This window comes from Trifolium pratense, linkage group LG4, assembly GCF_020283565.1.
Source record: "Trifolium pratense cultivar HEN17-A07 linkage group LG4, ARS_RC_1.1, whole genome shotgun sequence".
NCBI classification, from domain to species: Eukaryota; Viridiplantae; Streptophyta; class Magnoliopsida; order Fabales; family Fabaceae; genus Trifolium; species Trifolium pratense.
Genome location: NC_060062.1, coordinates 49,715,363 through 49,731,702, shown reverse-complemented (window position 1 = coordinate 49,731,702; position 16,340 = coordinate 49,715,363). Strand labels below are relative to the sequence as shown.

The following is a 16,340-nucleotide window of genomic DNA, read 5'->3' as shown; positions in this document are numbered from 1 at the left end:
TTTCCATTTAATACTTTGAACTCAATTATTTCGTTGTAAATTAATTTTTTATTTATTTTTTTTATACCAAAATTCATAATTTTTTTTCTCTACAAATAGAGACTTGGTTCGTTTGATTTGGACACAGAAAAAAAAACTCAATTTTTCACTACCTTAATCTCATTTTTCACTACCTTACACCAACTCACTGAAACCATTCTACCAGCAAAATGGTTTCAGATTACAACTCTCTGAAACCATTGTACTAGATAAATGGTTTCAGAAGCAAACACAATTAATAAATTACTCACTGAAACCATTCTACTAGTAAAATGGTTTCAGAATACAACTATGTGCAACCATTCTACAAGCTAAATGGTTTCAGAAGCAAATAACTAATAATCAACTTACTGAAACCATTCTACCAGCAAAATGGTTTCAGATTACAACTCTCTGAAACCATTGTACCAGATAAATGGTTTCAGAAGCAAACACAATTAATAAATTACTCATTGAAACCATTCTACCAGTAAAATGGTTTCAGAATACAACTATGTGCAACCATTCTACCAGTAAAATGGTTTCAGAAGCAAACATTAGTTTTTAATTACAGTTTTATCTCATTTAATTAACTAAAAATAGTTTCAGGTCTCCAAAAATTTCATAAAATATACCAAAAGTTCCAGAATATTATCTACTATTTTCCAGGTATAATGGTTTCAGTGATTTGGTTGAGTGGTGCGTGTTAAATTACAACACACAAGTAACGTATTTAGTAGACAAAAAATGAGATTAAGGTAGTGAAAAATTGCGTTTTTTTTTCGGTGTCCAAATCAAACGAACCAAGTCTCTATTTGTAGACAAAAAAAAATTATGAATTTTGGTATAAAAATAAAAAAATAAAAAATTAATTTACAACAAAATAATTGAGTTCAAAGTATTAAATGAACAAAAATCACGCCCAGCCAACCATTGTGTGACACGTGTCCTACTTTTAAAAAGCAAATTTTTCTCTCTTCAGGTTGTAATCCAGTGTGGCGCAGACGCTGGAATCTGATGGATCAGGATGATCTGGGCTGTCTGATTGATCAGACAGTCTTGATGAGATCAGATCTTGGCTGTCTGATGGAAATCAACGGTCTGTAACCATGGTACTTCGGTACGCGCGCGACACTGGATCTGCGTCTACTAATGGGTATTTTGGTTAATTAATTAAAAAGAATGAGTATTTTGGTCTAATTGAAAAGGTGCACCTTGCTAACTACATGTTATATTATACAAACCCAAATAAAAATTAATTAAAATTGAATGGTATATACAAACAAACAAAACGACTAAGAACCTAAAAAAACGACATTGTAGCAGAAATCTTCAATTCAGCCATTCTCACATTCATCTATTCCATCTCCTAAAAACGACAACGGACACTTTGTTCCCACGCCTTAGTTTCCGCTTTAAACAAACAACAACAAAATGAGAAGAATTTCAGAGAGAACAACAAACTCTCATTATACTCTCTCAATTTTCATCATCCTCATTGCTTTCATCTTCGACAATGCACAATCTATCAGATTCCCGGATCGGGTCGCCCAACCCGCCCGAGATCAATCCGATCAACATCACTTTCAAACTGCCATATTCGCTCTCGGAAGTTTCTGGAGATCGGAAGCTGTGTTCGGTTGTTTACCTGGTGTTGTTCGGACTACTGTTGGTTATTCCGGTGGATCTAAACCTAATCCTGAATATCGAAGTTTTGGTGATCACGCTGAATCTGTTCAGGTTCTTATTTTTGTATAATTGCATTCTTGATTTTATTTATTCCGATCACATTATCAGTAACAAATAATCTTGTAATTATTTGTGTTTAGTAGGAGGATTATTAGCAATTAGTATTTTAATTAGCTTTAAATTTAATGAAATTCTCAAATTGAAATGACTATAACTTGTAGTATTTGGTTCTTCACTTATGCCGCAGTTGGTAAACAACTTAATTAAGCGATTATTGATAAAAATCTATTGTATAGTAAGTGAGTGGTTAGGTAGGATTAACCTGAGACGGTAAATAGATTCTAGGGACGAACCGATAGAATAAAAGTCTCAAGAGTAGGGATTCTAATGATTAGGATTACTGTTACATAACCCTCTATTTGCCAAGGAGAATGGGGCTCCAGTAATCTTAGAGTTCAGTCGCGAGGTAAGTAAAGTCTGACGAAGAATTGTTTCCACCAGGAATCTAACTCGGGATTTCCCAAACGATTGTGATTCAACTATTTTTCATTTATATTATAAGTTGTTGTTATAAGCTATTATGGAGTGTTTAGTGAAATAAGTTGAAAACAAATTGTGGACCTGTCATGAGCTAATACTATAAGCTGACGCAAACACTCTGTTTATGTCAGTAGGTAACTTCAAATAAGTTGTTTATAAGTCAATCCATACACGCATTGTTAGTAAAAATGAGTGTTAAGTCTGGAAAGATTTTGAAAAGTTTGAGGTAAAGAACCTGATTAGAAATTTATGCAAGAAGTTGTTGTTTAAAAGGTGTGTCACTGTCATTGCAATGTCCTTTTAGTAAGTTGTTCATCAGGCAATCCACAATCCAAACACATCCTTAGTAAAAATGATTATAAGTCTGAAGAGATTTTAAAAAGGTTGAGATAAAGAACGTGATTACAACTAATGTGAGAAGTTATTATTTAAAGAGATTGTCATTGCAAGATCCTTCAATAATTTTTCCCTAAAATTTTTGTTGAAAAATATATCAAAGTAGGCTCTTTTGTTCTAGGTGTCTTTAAGCAACTTTGGTTTTTCCCATTCTTGGATTGTATTTCGCTTTCCAAGCTAATTATATTTAACACTAAAACAAAACTAAAGGCTTCCAAGCTAATTATAAATGTCTAAAGAATCCTAGCTCAGTAACAGCCGAAAGTCTGTTGTTTCTAAAGAATGTGATGTCCTGACATAGGGCCTGTTTGTTTAAGCTTTAAAAAAATGATTTTTTTTGGAAAAAAATCTAAAGCTATTTTCCATTTGTTGACGATCACAAAATTCTATTTTTTTAGAAAATGGTTTTCCAAAAAATAGATTTTGAAGAAAGCTATTGTATTGAAAATAGCTTTTCATTTTGAAGAAAAAAAAGATTTTTGAAAAAATCTGAAACAAACACAAGTAAAATAAAAAAAAGTGATTGTTTTTTAAAAAAATAGATTTTTTTGCTGGAAAATCTGAAACAAACAGGGCCTGAGTTTAGTAAAGGCTTCATAAAGAGTGCCATTTTTAGGCATTTACTAGATCAGTTCTTGGATAAGTTTTGCATGCTTCTTAGGAATCTCCAAAGGCCATGGCCCGATTAGTGTCTTTTATCATTTTTGGATTGACATAATAAATCCCTGGGCTTTTATGAATAATGGAATGGTCAAGTTTTGGGAATTTATGGCTGGCAGTTCAAGTTTTGGATAGTAAGGATTGTGCTATTTGTTCAGTAATTTGGGATCCTTGGTCCATGAAAAGATCAGGTTTTATTGAATTATTGATTCAATAAAGGTAACAGTGCAACATGATGATAGAGACTTGAATTATAAAGAAGTTTCTTCTGCATTTGTTTTAGATAATTGCTCTCTAGATGAAAACACCTTGCCATAATCAAGGCCCACTTCACAATTCAAGTCTCTATCACATGATTGACCAAAACGCAGGGGTTTTGGTTCTGGAATTCATGTAGACTACTATATTGATAATTTTCCGTAACATTAAACTGCTGGTATGATTTGCTTTTATACCATGAACAAACTAAATTTGTCAACCTTTATGGTTTATGGATATGGTAAGTTGAACTTGGAATGATTTTATTGAACTTACCATTATTATTTGCTAATACAATGCAGGTTGAGTATGATCCACGGCTAATTGGTTTTAGGGAACTCCTTGATATTTTTTGGTCAAGCCATGATCCCAGGCAGGTGTATGGTCAAGGTCCTGATGTGGGTAACCAGTACAGGTAGGAGGAGTATGATAACAGTTACACTGCTGCAGCTCTTTGTGATATTCCTTCATATTCAATCGCATGCCAAGTGCTAAGTACTGAACTATACTATACTTACATTCCGACAGATCTATTATTTTTGTTAATGGAACTGAAGAATCGAGAATTGCTTCTGTCAGCAAAGAACAGGAGCAAACCAGGTCAAGAAGCAGCATTGTGACTACTCAAATTCAGCAACTTGGAGCATTTCACCCTGCAGAACCAGAGCACCAGGTTTGAAAATCCAAATAATGTTTATGTATAATTGATGTAGAAGATATGCATTTTCTCCTATGTTTGCATAGATCTGGGTATAAATAACCAATACAAGGCAACACATTAATATAATGATATTTTGTAAAAAGTTATGATATAGGTACAACAACATATATTGAATAAAATGTAATATTTTTTTATGCAACAAAGATACAACTTAAAGTTATCCACCTCTGGTCACCCTAATCAGAGTCCTATTACCTATGTGTTCTCTAGCTTATTTGGTGAGATGAAAGTCTGTTGCACTGTAATGGTCTTAGGGTGTTCAATATTGCAAGAATGAGAATACGTTTTGTGGGAGCATTAGGTGAGAGCGGGACTTCAATCTGTTCTCAGTGTATTTGTGTAAAAATACTGTGAGGACGGTGGGCATCCATGGTCCACACAAAAATAAGGATTATGCGAAATCCATGAACGTGGCAGTCTTACTGAGTATTAGTATTGGATATCAATGCACCACCAATTTTGGTTTAGATGTGGATCATAGATATGCAACTGCTCAATATTCACTATTCTTTGTCATAGGCATACACAAGCCCTTGAGTCAGTGAGGGTGGTGTCAGTAGGGTTCAATATAGACATATAGTAGAGGGAGTAAAACACGAATAAAGATTTTACTTTTGGATTTTTTTTAAAAATTTGCACATACTCACTATAAAGTACTAATATTGTAGGTCTGCCATTGTTCTTGGTATAGAGGGAAAATTTATTTGGATTTGCGACATATTGCATGTATAGTCACTTTTTAGAGAACTAAATCCCCCTGTTTGTGTTGTGCTTTCAAATAGTTTACTTCCTATTAGGATTTTTGAGATATGCTACTGCTGATTTTTATTAAAAGAAGAAGATATGAAGCACGACTGCATGAGGATTAATTGAAAAAATGTTTTTTTAATTAAATGATAAACCAAAAAAGCCTTTAGAAATAAAAAGCTGTCCTGGTTCTTTTATCATAAGTTCATTGAGCTTGAACTGATTTGGCCCTAAATTTTACATTGATTAATAGATTTGTTATTGTGGCCAAAAGGCAAAAACCATTTATATACCAATGCAAAATGAGTCCAATTTTCTGTAGTAGGTGAAAAAGTGCTTGTCAAAAACAGTTTTCGATCACATTAGATCACTGACTGATATTGCATGTTGTGTTTCTAAATATGCAGAAATTTGAACTCAAGCAAAATACATTCCTTCTTCAGTTAATTGGTAACCTGCCTGAAGAGGAGCTTGAGAGGTCAAGCCTGGCAACAAAATTGAATGGATATGTAGCTGAACTTTGCCCTCCAAATATCCAAAAGCATATTGATGCAAAAATCAACGATATTATAAAAAAGGGTTGGCCCATTTTAAGGGATTTATAATTAGCTATTAGGGGAAGTTGCTCATATTCATATTGTCATTTAGCCATCGTGCCCACAGTGTATCTATAGGTTTGGTTCAAGAGCTTGAAATGTCTCAGTTGCACGACTCGAAATACCAGAAGGAGAATCAAGCCTATGATTTTCGCACGGCGAGAATATGATTATACTATTTTGTTGTAATTATTGTAATTGCGATTGAACTCGAGTCCCACTCACCCTGTGAAGAAGAAACATTTTTTACTTGTAGTCTCTTATATTTCATTTCCATTTTGGCATATGATGATGACATTTGATAAACTAAGTACCTTCATACTAATAATTATGTAACCTTTATAACTTGAAGACTTGAAGTTATAATTAATTCATTTCTTTCTCATGTTTTCCTCCTAATAAAGCAAAGGGTCTTGCTAACTAGTGCCCCCAAGGCACTAGTTAAGGAGCTAAAAAAAGAAATAAAGAAAAAAAAAATTGTTTTTTTTGGTAGAAGCAAATAATAGAGTTCCATACACATACTACATTGTTAAAATCTAAAATGAGGCGCCATATTCCACAAATAAAGGTGATCATGATGACGAAAGAAGACGGGGCAGAATGGACTTATGAGGATACTTGTCCATGTTGTTCAGATACTTCTGACAAATATGTAGTCATTCTTACTTGTGATGAGGTATTGAGGCCGACATAGATTCCATGCGGCCAGGGATCGGTGAATTCATATTTGATCAATATATCAAAATGAATTTATCAGATCTAAGGCTGTGATTCACCTACAGTCACCTTTTGACTACAGGAAATCCATATTCGTATTGAGGCTCCACTTTCTAAACTAATTAGCGACTCTATTTTTCCTATTTTTAATTTGCTTCTAGATAGGAGTAGTAAATCTAAAGATGTAGGCTACCTCTAGACTTGTTCTTTAGTTCTTTTATGTCTTTATAAAAAAAAAATCCATCTAAAATAAATAAAAATCAATTATCACATAATTTTTTTATATAAACTAAATATCTTCTATGTATAATTGTAGAGAGTAATCTCTCAAACCTTATAGTTCTCAAATGAACCACAAATTCTCCCTGAAAATTTTAACAAAAACAATTGAATTTGCATGTACAACTCAAAATCAAAACATTTATTAAATTTTTGTCATGAATATTAAAAAAAAAATAAAAAATCTTCATGGAAATTACCAGATTTTTTTATTAACTGAATTACCAGATTTCTCTTTTTGGTAAAGTAGCTTAGTGGTTAAAAAATCCATGTGAATAGTTAAGTGTGCCGGATTCGAACCCGAACTCTGCATATATAGTGCATGTCCCTACTGACTAAATTACCAGATTTCTAACTGCAATGGAACTACGTTGAATCTGAACCGTAAGATTCAACTAAAACCGACGATCCAGATAAATGCAGAAACCTTGGTAACTTGATATCGGTTCACTCTATAAATACCAAAAAATATTTAGCGAGTTAATTTAGTTTCATAACCCAGTGACGGCGAAAATAGATTCCGATCGGAAGAGAAAGAAAACGTCGATTTCGGCGGCGGAGGAAAACCTAAACAAGAAAAAAGAAGCGAAAATGTCTTCTTCAAACAGACACAGCGGCGAGGTTAGAGCTTCACACATATTGATCAAACACGAAGGTTCTAGAAGAAAAGCTTCATGGAAAGATCCAGAAGGTTACGTCATTAAGAACACTACTAGAGAAAGTGCCGTTGCTCAGCTTAAAGCAATGAAAGAGGATATTGTTTCTGGTAAGGCGATTTTCGAGGACATTGCTTCTCGTTACTCCGATTGCAGTTCTGCTAAACGCGGTGGCGATCTTGGTTAGTTTTCATCAAACTCTTTCTAAAAGAAACTTTTCAGATTAGGTTTTGTTATTATGATTATTCAAATTAGTTTATGTGAGTGTGTTTTTGGGAGAATTGTGTTAACCCTAGGTTAATTTAACGAGTTTATTTAGTTATGGTGTTTTAGTTATTGATTGATTTGTTGATTGTAAAGATGTTATGAGAATCTATTTTAGTTAAAGTGAGATTGATAATGGTAAGAAAAATAGATAAAAAGAAATGATAAGTAACTTTTACATCATATGAATCTTCTGTTGCTAGAAAGATTACTAAAATTATGAATTGAAGAGTGGATTGTTTGGTGAGTGATTCATTTATGTTATTGATGTTCTTTCTCAATTAAAAATTGTTCCGAGATTATGATTATAGAAGGATTTTACATTTGTTGGAGTTGTGATCTCTAGCTTATTTCTTGTGCATCCTATCAGCTTAGTTGCAAGCTTTTAACAGTGTGTCAAACATAACTATTTTGTATTGCTGTTGTAATAGAAGTAGCTCAATAGTGGCACTATAGCGGTGAGGTCCTCCGCTGCCATGCCATAGGCCTGTGAAGTGCCTTTGATGGAATGTTATTTTGATGACATCTCGGGATACATGGCCGGCCCAATTTTTCTTTCTTTTTTGATTATGCACGTGGAATACACCTTTCCATTTCTTCTTTCTTTTCGGGTTAGAACTAATTTTGCTGGGAAACGACAACGTTGATTATAATTATTAAGTATGATTGTCCCTTTCATTTTGTGTATTTTTCTATTTTTGAGTATTTATGTATGTTGTATCAAAGTGGGAGGGATTGTTAATGCGAGAGACGAGAGCATTAAATTATAACCTTCGAATAAAATAAACCGTTCAGATCTTATTAGAAAGAATATCCCTTCTTTTTTCACTCACGCGCTATTGACCATGTGTTTTGATGCTTTTCTTTCCCCATCTCCTCAATCTACTTTTTGGAAACTACTAGCAAAGGTTTTACTGAAAAAATGCCAGAAAAATGATATAAATACTGTAGTTCTCCAGCCTTCCATTCTCAACCAATCCCAACCACTAATTCGGATTTCAGATGGAACCTATCACTTGAAAGCAATGAATGAAAAAACAAACATGAGAAACTGAATTTATCTTCTCTTGTTTGATTTTAATTATTTATGGAAGAACAAACCAAAGCTATAAACACCTGTCAGTTGACCAATCAATTGCATATTCTGAAGATAACTTTAGAATCCGATGATTCCTCCTTCGCTACAAAAATTGTTGGGATTATCTCAGTATAATGCAAAGATCCATAAACATCAGGTTTTTGTATAATGCATTCATTGGACATACCACTTATCGAAAATCAAGAGAAACTCAAGCAATCCATAAACACCAGGTTTTTGGATTTTGTTAACGTTGTTCCTCTGCTTACCATTGATAAGAATAAATCAATCAAGGCAAAATTTATAAATTCGTTGTGGAAAATCATAGACCATTAACAAGATTTTGGAATGGAAGATATTGAACAATTTTTTTAATAGATGATTACCGAAGAGAATGTGAAAATAGATGCGAGAAAAAGAGAAGGAAACAAAAAAAGAGATTGCGCGTGGGTTAGAAAATTAAGGGATACACTCAAATTCAATAAAAATACGATCTATAGGTTTTATTTTAATCCAAGTGTTATTGAATGCTCTCATCTCTCACATTACCAATCCCTCTCACTTGAAGTGTGAAGTCAATGTGACTTGAATGAGTTTGTCAAAGTAATTTGGTCTTGTCCCCTATACAAGTAAGGGTGGGAGGAACAATGTTAGCCCCGGGGATGCTGCTTTCTCCTAATGTTTCTAAAGCATTCCTTAATTTGTTTCTTACTTTTTAAATATTATAATTTTTTTTCCACCTTGAAACCTTATATTCTAGCTAGCTGTAAGAAAATGCAATATTTTTGGAATGTGAATTTAAGGGCTACAATTCAAATGCCCATTAATACAGATGATCTTTCAATCCCCGTGAAACTGTATCTGGTCATGAAGATAACAGTGTTTTCATGAAATCAATTTCCCAAACCTCTGATGTTTTGTACCTTATATTATTTTTTAGATAAGCCTCTCAAGAGAAATGTTAGGAACATACTCAACTCACTCTCTTTCATTGATTGGTATGTAGATGCTCCCACCAAATTTATGCGAAACACATTTGAATTTTAATCGATAGAAGGGAGTGTTTTGTGAAGAGTGTTTTGATGGTGTGTTGCTAGCGCCCCCTACCCAACACATATTGAGGCTCGAGGAAAATTATAATATGAAGCCTTTCAAATTTCATAGTTATATTTTAGTGAAAATAATTTTTTTATTTAAATTTTATTTTTTTTGTGCTTTGTAAGATCCAAAAGTTGCATTTCATAATTGGGTGTACGCTAAATTTCAAATACCTATGTGTATACTAGTGGGTGGGTGTAAATGAAATTGGGAACAATTTAGAAGGTTGCATGTATGAACTGTTAAATATACATTAATTTGTAAAATTTGATGCGGAGTTTGAAATGACCTAGTGGTTTGGTTTGTAAATGAGATTTACTTGTACCGGGTTCAAATCTTGGCTTTTGCAAATTTTAATTTTTGAATGATTTTAATTTAATTTGAACTAAAAAGGAAATATAGGGAATTGAACTAGAGACCTCACATACACATAACATTCTACCACTAGAGCATTAATACACACATGATATTTTCTGTACTTTGACCATATGTAACTAATTTTTTGGGCAAAATTTAGGCCCAGAGCGGTAAACTGCCCTGTACTTGCCATGGACCGGGCCTGCCTCTAATTCCTTAGGATTGATTACACATTCAATGATTGCTTGCATATATAAAGTGAAATAGTATACATCATTTTTTGCCATAACAAATATATTTTTCCACTTGAACTAAAATGGTCACTTTCTTGGCTGTAGGTTCTTTTGGCCGTGGCCAGATGCAGAAGGCTTTTGAAGATGCAACTTATGCTCTTAAAGTTGGTGAAATTAGTGACATTGTGGAGACTGATAGTGGCTCCCACATAATCAAGAGAACAAATTGATTATTACATGGAGTAATCATCCTTTTAGAGAGAACTACAATATTTATAGATGATTCCTGGATCGTTGTTCTTGTTCAGCTCAAAATTTGTTGATATATTGATACTGATATATTGTTGTTATTTATTTTGGATGATACCTTGTTTTAACAAGAATTAAAAACCTGTATCTCTGTGCTTGTAATTTTGAAAGACATTCATGGGGTTTGTACTCTGTTGTCTTTGGCAGGATCCGGTCTTGAATTCCATCACTACCAAGTTTAAATGTGGTTCCATTGTTAGTTACTATGTTATGCATATTGTCTGAGATTGTTTACCTGCAAGAACCACCACCAGCATCACTCCTCCATGTAAACTTGATATATGGAGTGTTTTACTTGTTGGGTTTTGAACACCCGAAATGGTTTGATGCATGTAGTGATTGCTTATGTTATTAGGTCAATGGTTAATGTCCAATAATGAGGTAGTAATTGTGATGAATCCTGTGTTATTTTAATAATAACTCACCATGTGCTTGTAAAAGGTTTGCAAGTTATTTATAGATAGATTATTGAGCGTTGATATATGCCAGAATGATGAGTTGTGAAGAGATATGTCCAAACTTGTACTATTGATATGGGGTTTTTTTTTTTAATGACAATTTGTTAGTTGTTAGACTTGAATCATGACCTCCAACTCCTTAACCCTTAGCTCAACTGGTCGAGCTACACATCCCACCGATATGGGTTTATAATCTCTTTATTTCAAATCTTTGGTAGTTTAAGCATTTTAATTTTATTTTAAAATAATGGATGTTTTAGAAATTAAATATATAATTGAATTTTGTTTTTAGACTATACTCTTTGTAACCCAAGATAGAGTTGATTGTGAGTGGTTCATTTAAGATTTAATAAGCTTTGACATATGTGATTGTAAGGTGAAATGTACAATTGTTTTGAGATACTATAATCATTCTTTTCTTTTCTTTTTTTGAAAAATGTGATATGCTGAGTGTCCGATGAGAAGCCATTCAATTGAGCACTTGTTTGGTTTTAGATCCAGCAACGTCTAAGATCATTCACATTTCACAATAAGAGTGGCTTAGTTTGTTAAGTATTAGTGTTTTATAGGTACTTCTATTAAGGAGAAAATAAAGTAGTGCTTATTGAGAAGTGGAGCTCAAATAAGCATCACCTCTATCCGTGGGTTTCAGTTATTTTTAATGTTATATTAAAACAAGGAAATGATATATAGTTATTGAAAAGATAATGTAGAGTTATATAAGTGAAATCCATATAGTAAATCTGTAAATGTTATAGAGGTGATAAGTTGAAAGGGTATAGTGCTTATTAAGTAAGTGTTGTTTTTTTGGCCTAGAAATCTAGTGGTTAGATTCACTCCGTGGAAAAGTGAAAATTTTAGAATTTAAATTTCAATTCCTCCAATAATGTTCCTTATTAATTAACCTATCCTTAGGAGATTTAATTGTAGATATTTTAATGCATGGTTATGGCGCTCAAACAAGTTTGAATTTAAATAAAATTGTAATTATTATTATGGATCTTGAATCAATTTTGGTGGCCATTTGCAATTTCTCAGCTCTGTCACCTATGACGAAATGACAAGTCACCCTTGCAAGGACCTGGATATAGTAGATACACATAGTTTAACGTTGTATTCAATCACAATTCAAAACTGTTGATTTGATATTGGACAGTTCAAATTGCACATCAGTTATAACACAGTTAAACTATCTCAGTTGTTGATGATCTAAATCAGACGGCTAACAGAACACACAGTTACTGGGTCAAATTCAACTTTCCCTTGCAATGTTGGTAGAGAAGACAGAGTAGATTGGACTTGAAGACCTATGTATTAATTATATTACTTCAGTCTAAAATATAACCAAAAAATTGATGTATTTAAACAAATTTTGGACTAAATATATCAAATTTTTGTTTATATTTAAAATCATAGTAAATAATTAATAAAAAAATTAACAAAATGGAAGCACCATTGTTTTTTTTGATAAAGGAAGCACCATTGTTTATAATAATGTTGAACGCCAAGGTGGAAGTTGTACATTATATAAAACATTTATTATTATATATTTACTTCAAAAAATTATTTGGCATTATTTTAAAATTAACATAAATAAAGCAAAACTAAAAATTCAAAGATAATGAATAAATTGAAAAGGAAATGTTACAAATATATCATCAATTTACCACCCATTAAAGAAATTTTAGTTCTATGGGTAAATTGAATCAGGGTTCTACCTAGCCAACAACTAACATCAGCTTACAGGGAGAAGAGTAGACTTTTCCCGATTCGACTTGTCGGGTCATAGACTATGTGAATAAACTCCTATGGGTGACTACATATGGCAGTGCTGCCCTCATCCATTTACTAGACACTGACACTTTGTCAAAGAATTCAAGATCCGGGGCATCCATTTTGTGTTCAGATTTTCAAGCCTTTTGACCAACTGTGTAATCTATATGACAAAACAAGATCATTTGTCACTAACATAAAAAATCAAAAGTCAAAATAACTTAATTACTAATTGAAGTTATAAAGTAATCAAAATGACATTGTTCGGATTATAGGGCTTCACACACACAAAAGATGAACAAGTAAAGATGGACACACACACAAAAGATGAACAAGTAAAGGGCTTCGCATGCACATAGAAGAAGGATAAGTGGAGGACTTCACATCAGAAACAAAAAATGCAGCGAGAAGTGTAATATCAGGTTTTCTCGAACATGAATGAAGAAGAATAAAATAACAGGTTAAGAATTATCAATATACACAAGCCAAATTCTATACATATTTTCTCTGGCATATACACACCTGCAAAGTTACCTTATAATAAAATGCAAAAGCCAAAAGGCATATACACACCTGTAAATATTTAAAAAATCCATTCCTCTAGCCAATACTGTAATTGAGTTTACTAAGCCAAATCCTATGATGTATTAACAGAAGCAAGTTTTTCCTGAAGCTTTGTTATTCGAGCCTGCTTAAACATGAATGAGGAGAAAAATGATTATTCTAGTAGAATATCCCCTTCAATTTTGTATGCAGACAAAACAGTAAAAGATACGAGTACTTCCCGATTAATTCATCAAAAAAATAAGAGTTTTAAGTTTTTCCATAATAACCAGTATATAACAAGATAGCGGTAGTAAGATGACTGCTATTTTGAAATTTTTATACAATTTATGTAAATTATACTATTTACATAAAAACTCCACAAGTGAATAAAAAAAACTCAACAACTAGTTGTAACTGATCAATGAAAAACTTGAACATTTAAATTCTAAAAGCTTTTTTGGAATTTTTATTTCATTATGATTTATGAGCTGCAGAGCTATAGCTGTCACGACAACTGCTACACTAAGTTGCTCCACTACACTTCTGTATTGACAATATTGTTTGCGATTAATGCTTGACGTAGTTCTCAAAAATTCATGGGAAATGCAATCAGTTTTTCGTTCAAAAAGTTGCAGATTATGTTAAAAGAATAGCTGAAGTGAAAGATTCAATGCTACCTTGAATGATTTAGAATTTCGAATCGAAGGATCTATATCTAAAGATGTTAAATAAGACTGCTCTGCCAAATCAAATTTGTTCAATGCCAAAAATGCATCACCTTGGCAGATATAGGCCTGCAAAATGAATGAAGAAAGAATAGAGTGATGAGAAGCCATAAATCATTATTACATTATTTTTAGTTGAATAGATGTTTGTTTAAATGTAAGCACAACAAAATACAAATACAAGTGAAAAATGGCCATACACGCATCAATGTTAGGTAAGCAAATCAAATTGAGCAAGATCAAGATCAAAATCTCTTTGCTATGACATTGTATCAATAGATTTTGGTAAAAATTAGAAGGTATAGTTTTCACTAACTACCTAAATATGGGAAACAAACACAGGAGATTGACCTAGCATTCAGATCATGGTTATTAGCATCTTACGATACAAGTGGGGATTATATCGTATCTTGATTCGATACAAAAATTACCTAATCCATATAAATTCCTAGTGTGTATCTATTTTAAAGGACATGAGAATTTAGGTCACCTCCGAATACCCGAGAGCTAATGCCAAAGCCTCATTTGCATCTTCGAGGGCACCCGAGTAGTTGCCTAATTCCATCCTTACGAATGACCTGAATGTCAAAATAGAGTAAACCATCAAATTAGTCCTTAATTTTGTAGAGCGCTCTTATATACTCTAGTCTTAAATAGAAGCAAAATGTAAACCGAATTTGGTCCAAATTTAGGTCAGATACCATTTGACTTTTGCTTATATTTAAGACCGAAGGGAGTAGGTCTGTGACTACAATATACATATAGTAACTTTATAAACCTGCATTTGAATGTGACATGCAAGCCACCAAATGGTTTTAAATCTATAGCCTGCAATACATCAATGAATGATCAAATATGTTATGAAAGTATCTATCAAACACGGACACAGACACTGACACGTCGGCACCTATAAATTTTTTAAAAAACGACATAATTCAATGTCATCATAAGTGTCGGTGTCTATACCTGCGAGAGCAAAAGCTCGGCCTCAGCGAAATTTTTGTTTTGAAACTCAACATCAGCTCTCTTCCTCAAAGCAAGAGCATCCAAACTAGTGTTGGAATTATGATTATTATCTCCTCCACCACCACCAAACAGACTTACCATGACCTCCGAACAACGAGAAGCCGTGCCGCAATGGCGGATGATGAGGCCATCTGGAAGGAAGACGAGGTTGGGGCCAGCTCCGCAGCAGCCTAAGCAGCCGGAGGATTTTACAGAAACGTTTGGAGGAGCGATGCCGGAGAGAGTTTCTAGAGTTTGGAAGGATCCTTGTCTGCGGCAGGTACGGTTGGTGCACACCCGTAGTTCTTGGAGCTGTTGCTGTTGCTGTGCTTTGGTGCAGCAGAGGGAAGAAGGAAGACGATGAAGATGATTTGGTTTGGATGATGGGGCCGTCGCCACGTGACAACTCTGGAGGAAGAGAGTACTCATTTTCAAATATATTTTAAATAAACATTTTGAAATACAAAATTTAAAGGGGTATATAACTATAAGAAATTAAATAAATTATCAGTATTAATTTATATATGATTATCAATAAAAAGTTTATTATTAGCAGCTAAAAAAATAAAAAGTTTATTATATCATTTTAATATAATAAGTATGAAGAATTTTCTAAGAAAAAGAATGAATAGTTGTTGAGTGAATTTGTTTTTGTCAGGTAATTAGAAGTAATAAGAAGCATGAGTTAAAGCAGCATTTGCAAGTGGTTGGTTATAAGTTCAATCATCATTGTTCTTAAATAAAAAATGTGATGGTGGCCGGTGTTGCTGGCGTTTCGTCGTGGTTGTCGACACTGTTTGCAACCTTCATTAAAACGGTGTGATGGATTTATTGAAAATTGGGGATTTTGATTTTTGAGTTTAGAAAGAGATTAAGAACATACAACAAAGATTTATGCTAGTTGAAGGTATATTTGAGTGAAAATTGATTTTGATTTAAGGAAGATGAAGATATGAAGATGGTGATGAAGATATTCATATCTTCATACATTTTCCAGAAAAATGACTTATATGTGCGCAATATGAAAGATAAAGGACCGAAACGTGACAAAAAATAGATAAAGGACTGAAATGTTACAAATAAATAAGATAAAGGACATCCGGAGTAATTTTGCTTAAAATTAAAGTGTTTGGCAAATTTAGCCGTTGTAAGTACAAAATGACATAAAAGTACATGGTTAGTGGGCATGGTTAATAGGTAGTTATTATATTTAAAAA

General features: G+C 33.1%; 3 protein-coding genes across 6 annotated transcripts; 2 read left to right on the top strand and 1 right to left on the bottom strand.

Moving 5' to 3' along the window:
• Positions 1 to 1,285: 1,285 nt before the first annotated feature.
• Positions 1,286 to 5,970, top strand: LOC123924624 (peptide methionine sulfoxide reductase A5). Its single transcript, XM_045977569.1, has 4 exons — positions 1,286 to 1,758; positions 3,864 to 3,976; positions 4,090 to 4,234; positions 5,437 to 5,970. Exons 1-4 carry the CDS (start codon positions 1,453 to 1,455, stop codon positions 5,632 to 5,634), a joined length of 762 nt encoding a protein of 253 aa, XP_045833525.1. The 5' UTR covers positions 1,286 to 1,452; the 3' UTR covers positions 5,635 to 5,970.
• Positions 5,971 to 7,096: 1,126 nt separating this feature from the next.
• LOC123921239 (peptidyl-prolyl cis-trans isomerase Pin1) lies at positions 7,097 to 10,799 on the top strand. The gene is made up of 2 exons (XM_045973693.1): positions 7,097 to 7,459; positions 10,413 to 10,799. The coding sequence occupies exons 1-2, from the start codon at positions 7,213 to 7,215 to the stop codon at positions 10,535 to 10,537; spliced, it is 372 nt and encodes a 123-aa protein (XP_045829649.1). The 5' UTR covers positions 7,097 to 7,212; the 3' UTR covers positions 10,538 to 10,799.
• Positions 10,800 to 12,685: 1,886 nt separating this feature from the next.
• Positions 12,686 to 15,592, bottom strand: LOC123921237. Of its 4 annotated transcripts, XM_045973692.1 has the most exons (7): positions 15,085 to 15,591; positions 14,897 to 14,946; positions 14,609 to 14,696; positions 14,071 to 14,187; positions 13,501 to 13,535; positions 13,421 to 13,454; positions 12,686 to 13,010 (listed from the first exon to the last, which is right to left on the bottom strand). In XM_045973692.1, exons 1-6 carry the CDS (start codon positions 15,550 to 15,552, stop codon positions 13,448 to 13,450), a joined length of 765 nt encoding a protein of 254 aa, XP_045829648.1. In that variant the 5' UTR covers positions 15,553 to 15,591; the 3' UTR covers positions 12,686 to 13,010; positions 13,421 to 13,447. The 4 variants fall into 4 exon arrangements, 3 of the variants coding, with proteins under 3 accessions (XP_045829648.1, XP_045829646.1, XP_045829647.1); XR_006814004.1 differs by having other exon boundaries at positions 13,421 to 13,535; positions 15,085 to 15,590; XM_045973690.1 differs by lacking the exons at positions 13,421 to 13,454; positions 13,501 to 13,535 and having other exon boundaries at positions 15,085 to 15,592.
• Positions 15,593 to 16,340: the final 748 nt, after the last annotated feature.

Bases quoted from the DNA above. Each gene is read 5' to 3' on its own strand.
- LOC123924624 (XM_045977569.1), top strand. From the start codon at position 1,453: ATGAGAAGAATTTCAGAGAGAACAACAAACTCTCATTATACTCTCTCA. The intron at 1,759-3,863 runs GTTCTTATTTTT...AATACAATGCAG, and splicing joins ATCACGCTGAATCTGTTCAG to GTTGAGTATGATCCACGGCT. The intron at 3,977-4,089 runs GTAGGAGGAGTA...ACATTCCGACAG, and splicing joins GATGTGGGTAACCAGTACAG to ATCTATTATTTTTGTTAATG.
- LOC123921239 (XM_045973693.1), top strand. From the start codon at position 7,213: ATGTCTTCTTCAAACAGACACAGCGGCGAGGTTAGAGCTTCACACATA. The intron at 7,460-10,412 runs GTTAGTTTTCAT...TCTTGGCTGTAG, and splicing joins TAAACGCGGTGGCGATCTTG to GTTCTTTTGGCCGTGGCCAG.
- LOC123921237 (XM_045973690.1), bottom strand. From the start codon at position 15,552: ATGAGTACTCTCTTCCTCCAGAGTTGTCACGTGGCGACGGCCCCATCA. The intron at 14,188-14,608 runs GTGACCTAAATT...TTCATTTTGCAG, and splicing joins TAGCTCTCGGGTATTCGGAG to GCCTATATCTGCCAAGGTGA. The intron at 13,011-14,070 runs GTAGCATTGAAT...TTTGTCATATAG, and splicing joins GAAATTCTAAATCATTCAAG to ATTACACAGTTGGTCAAAAG.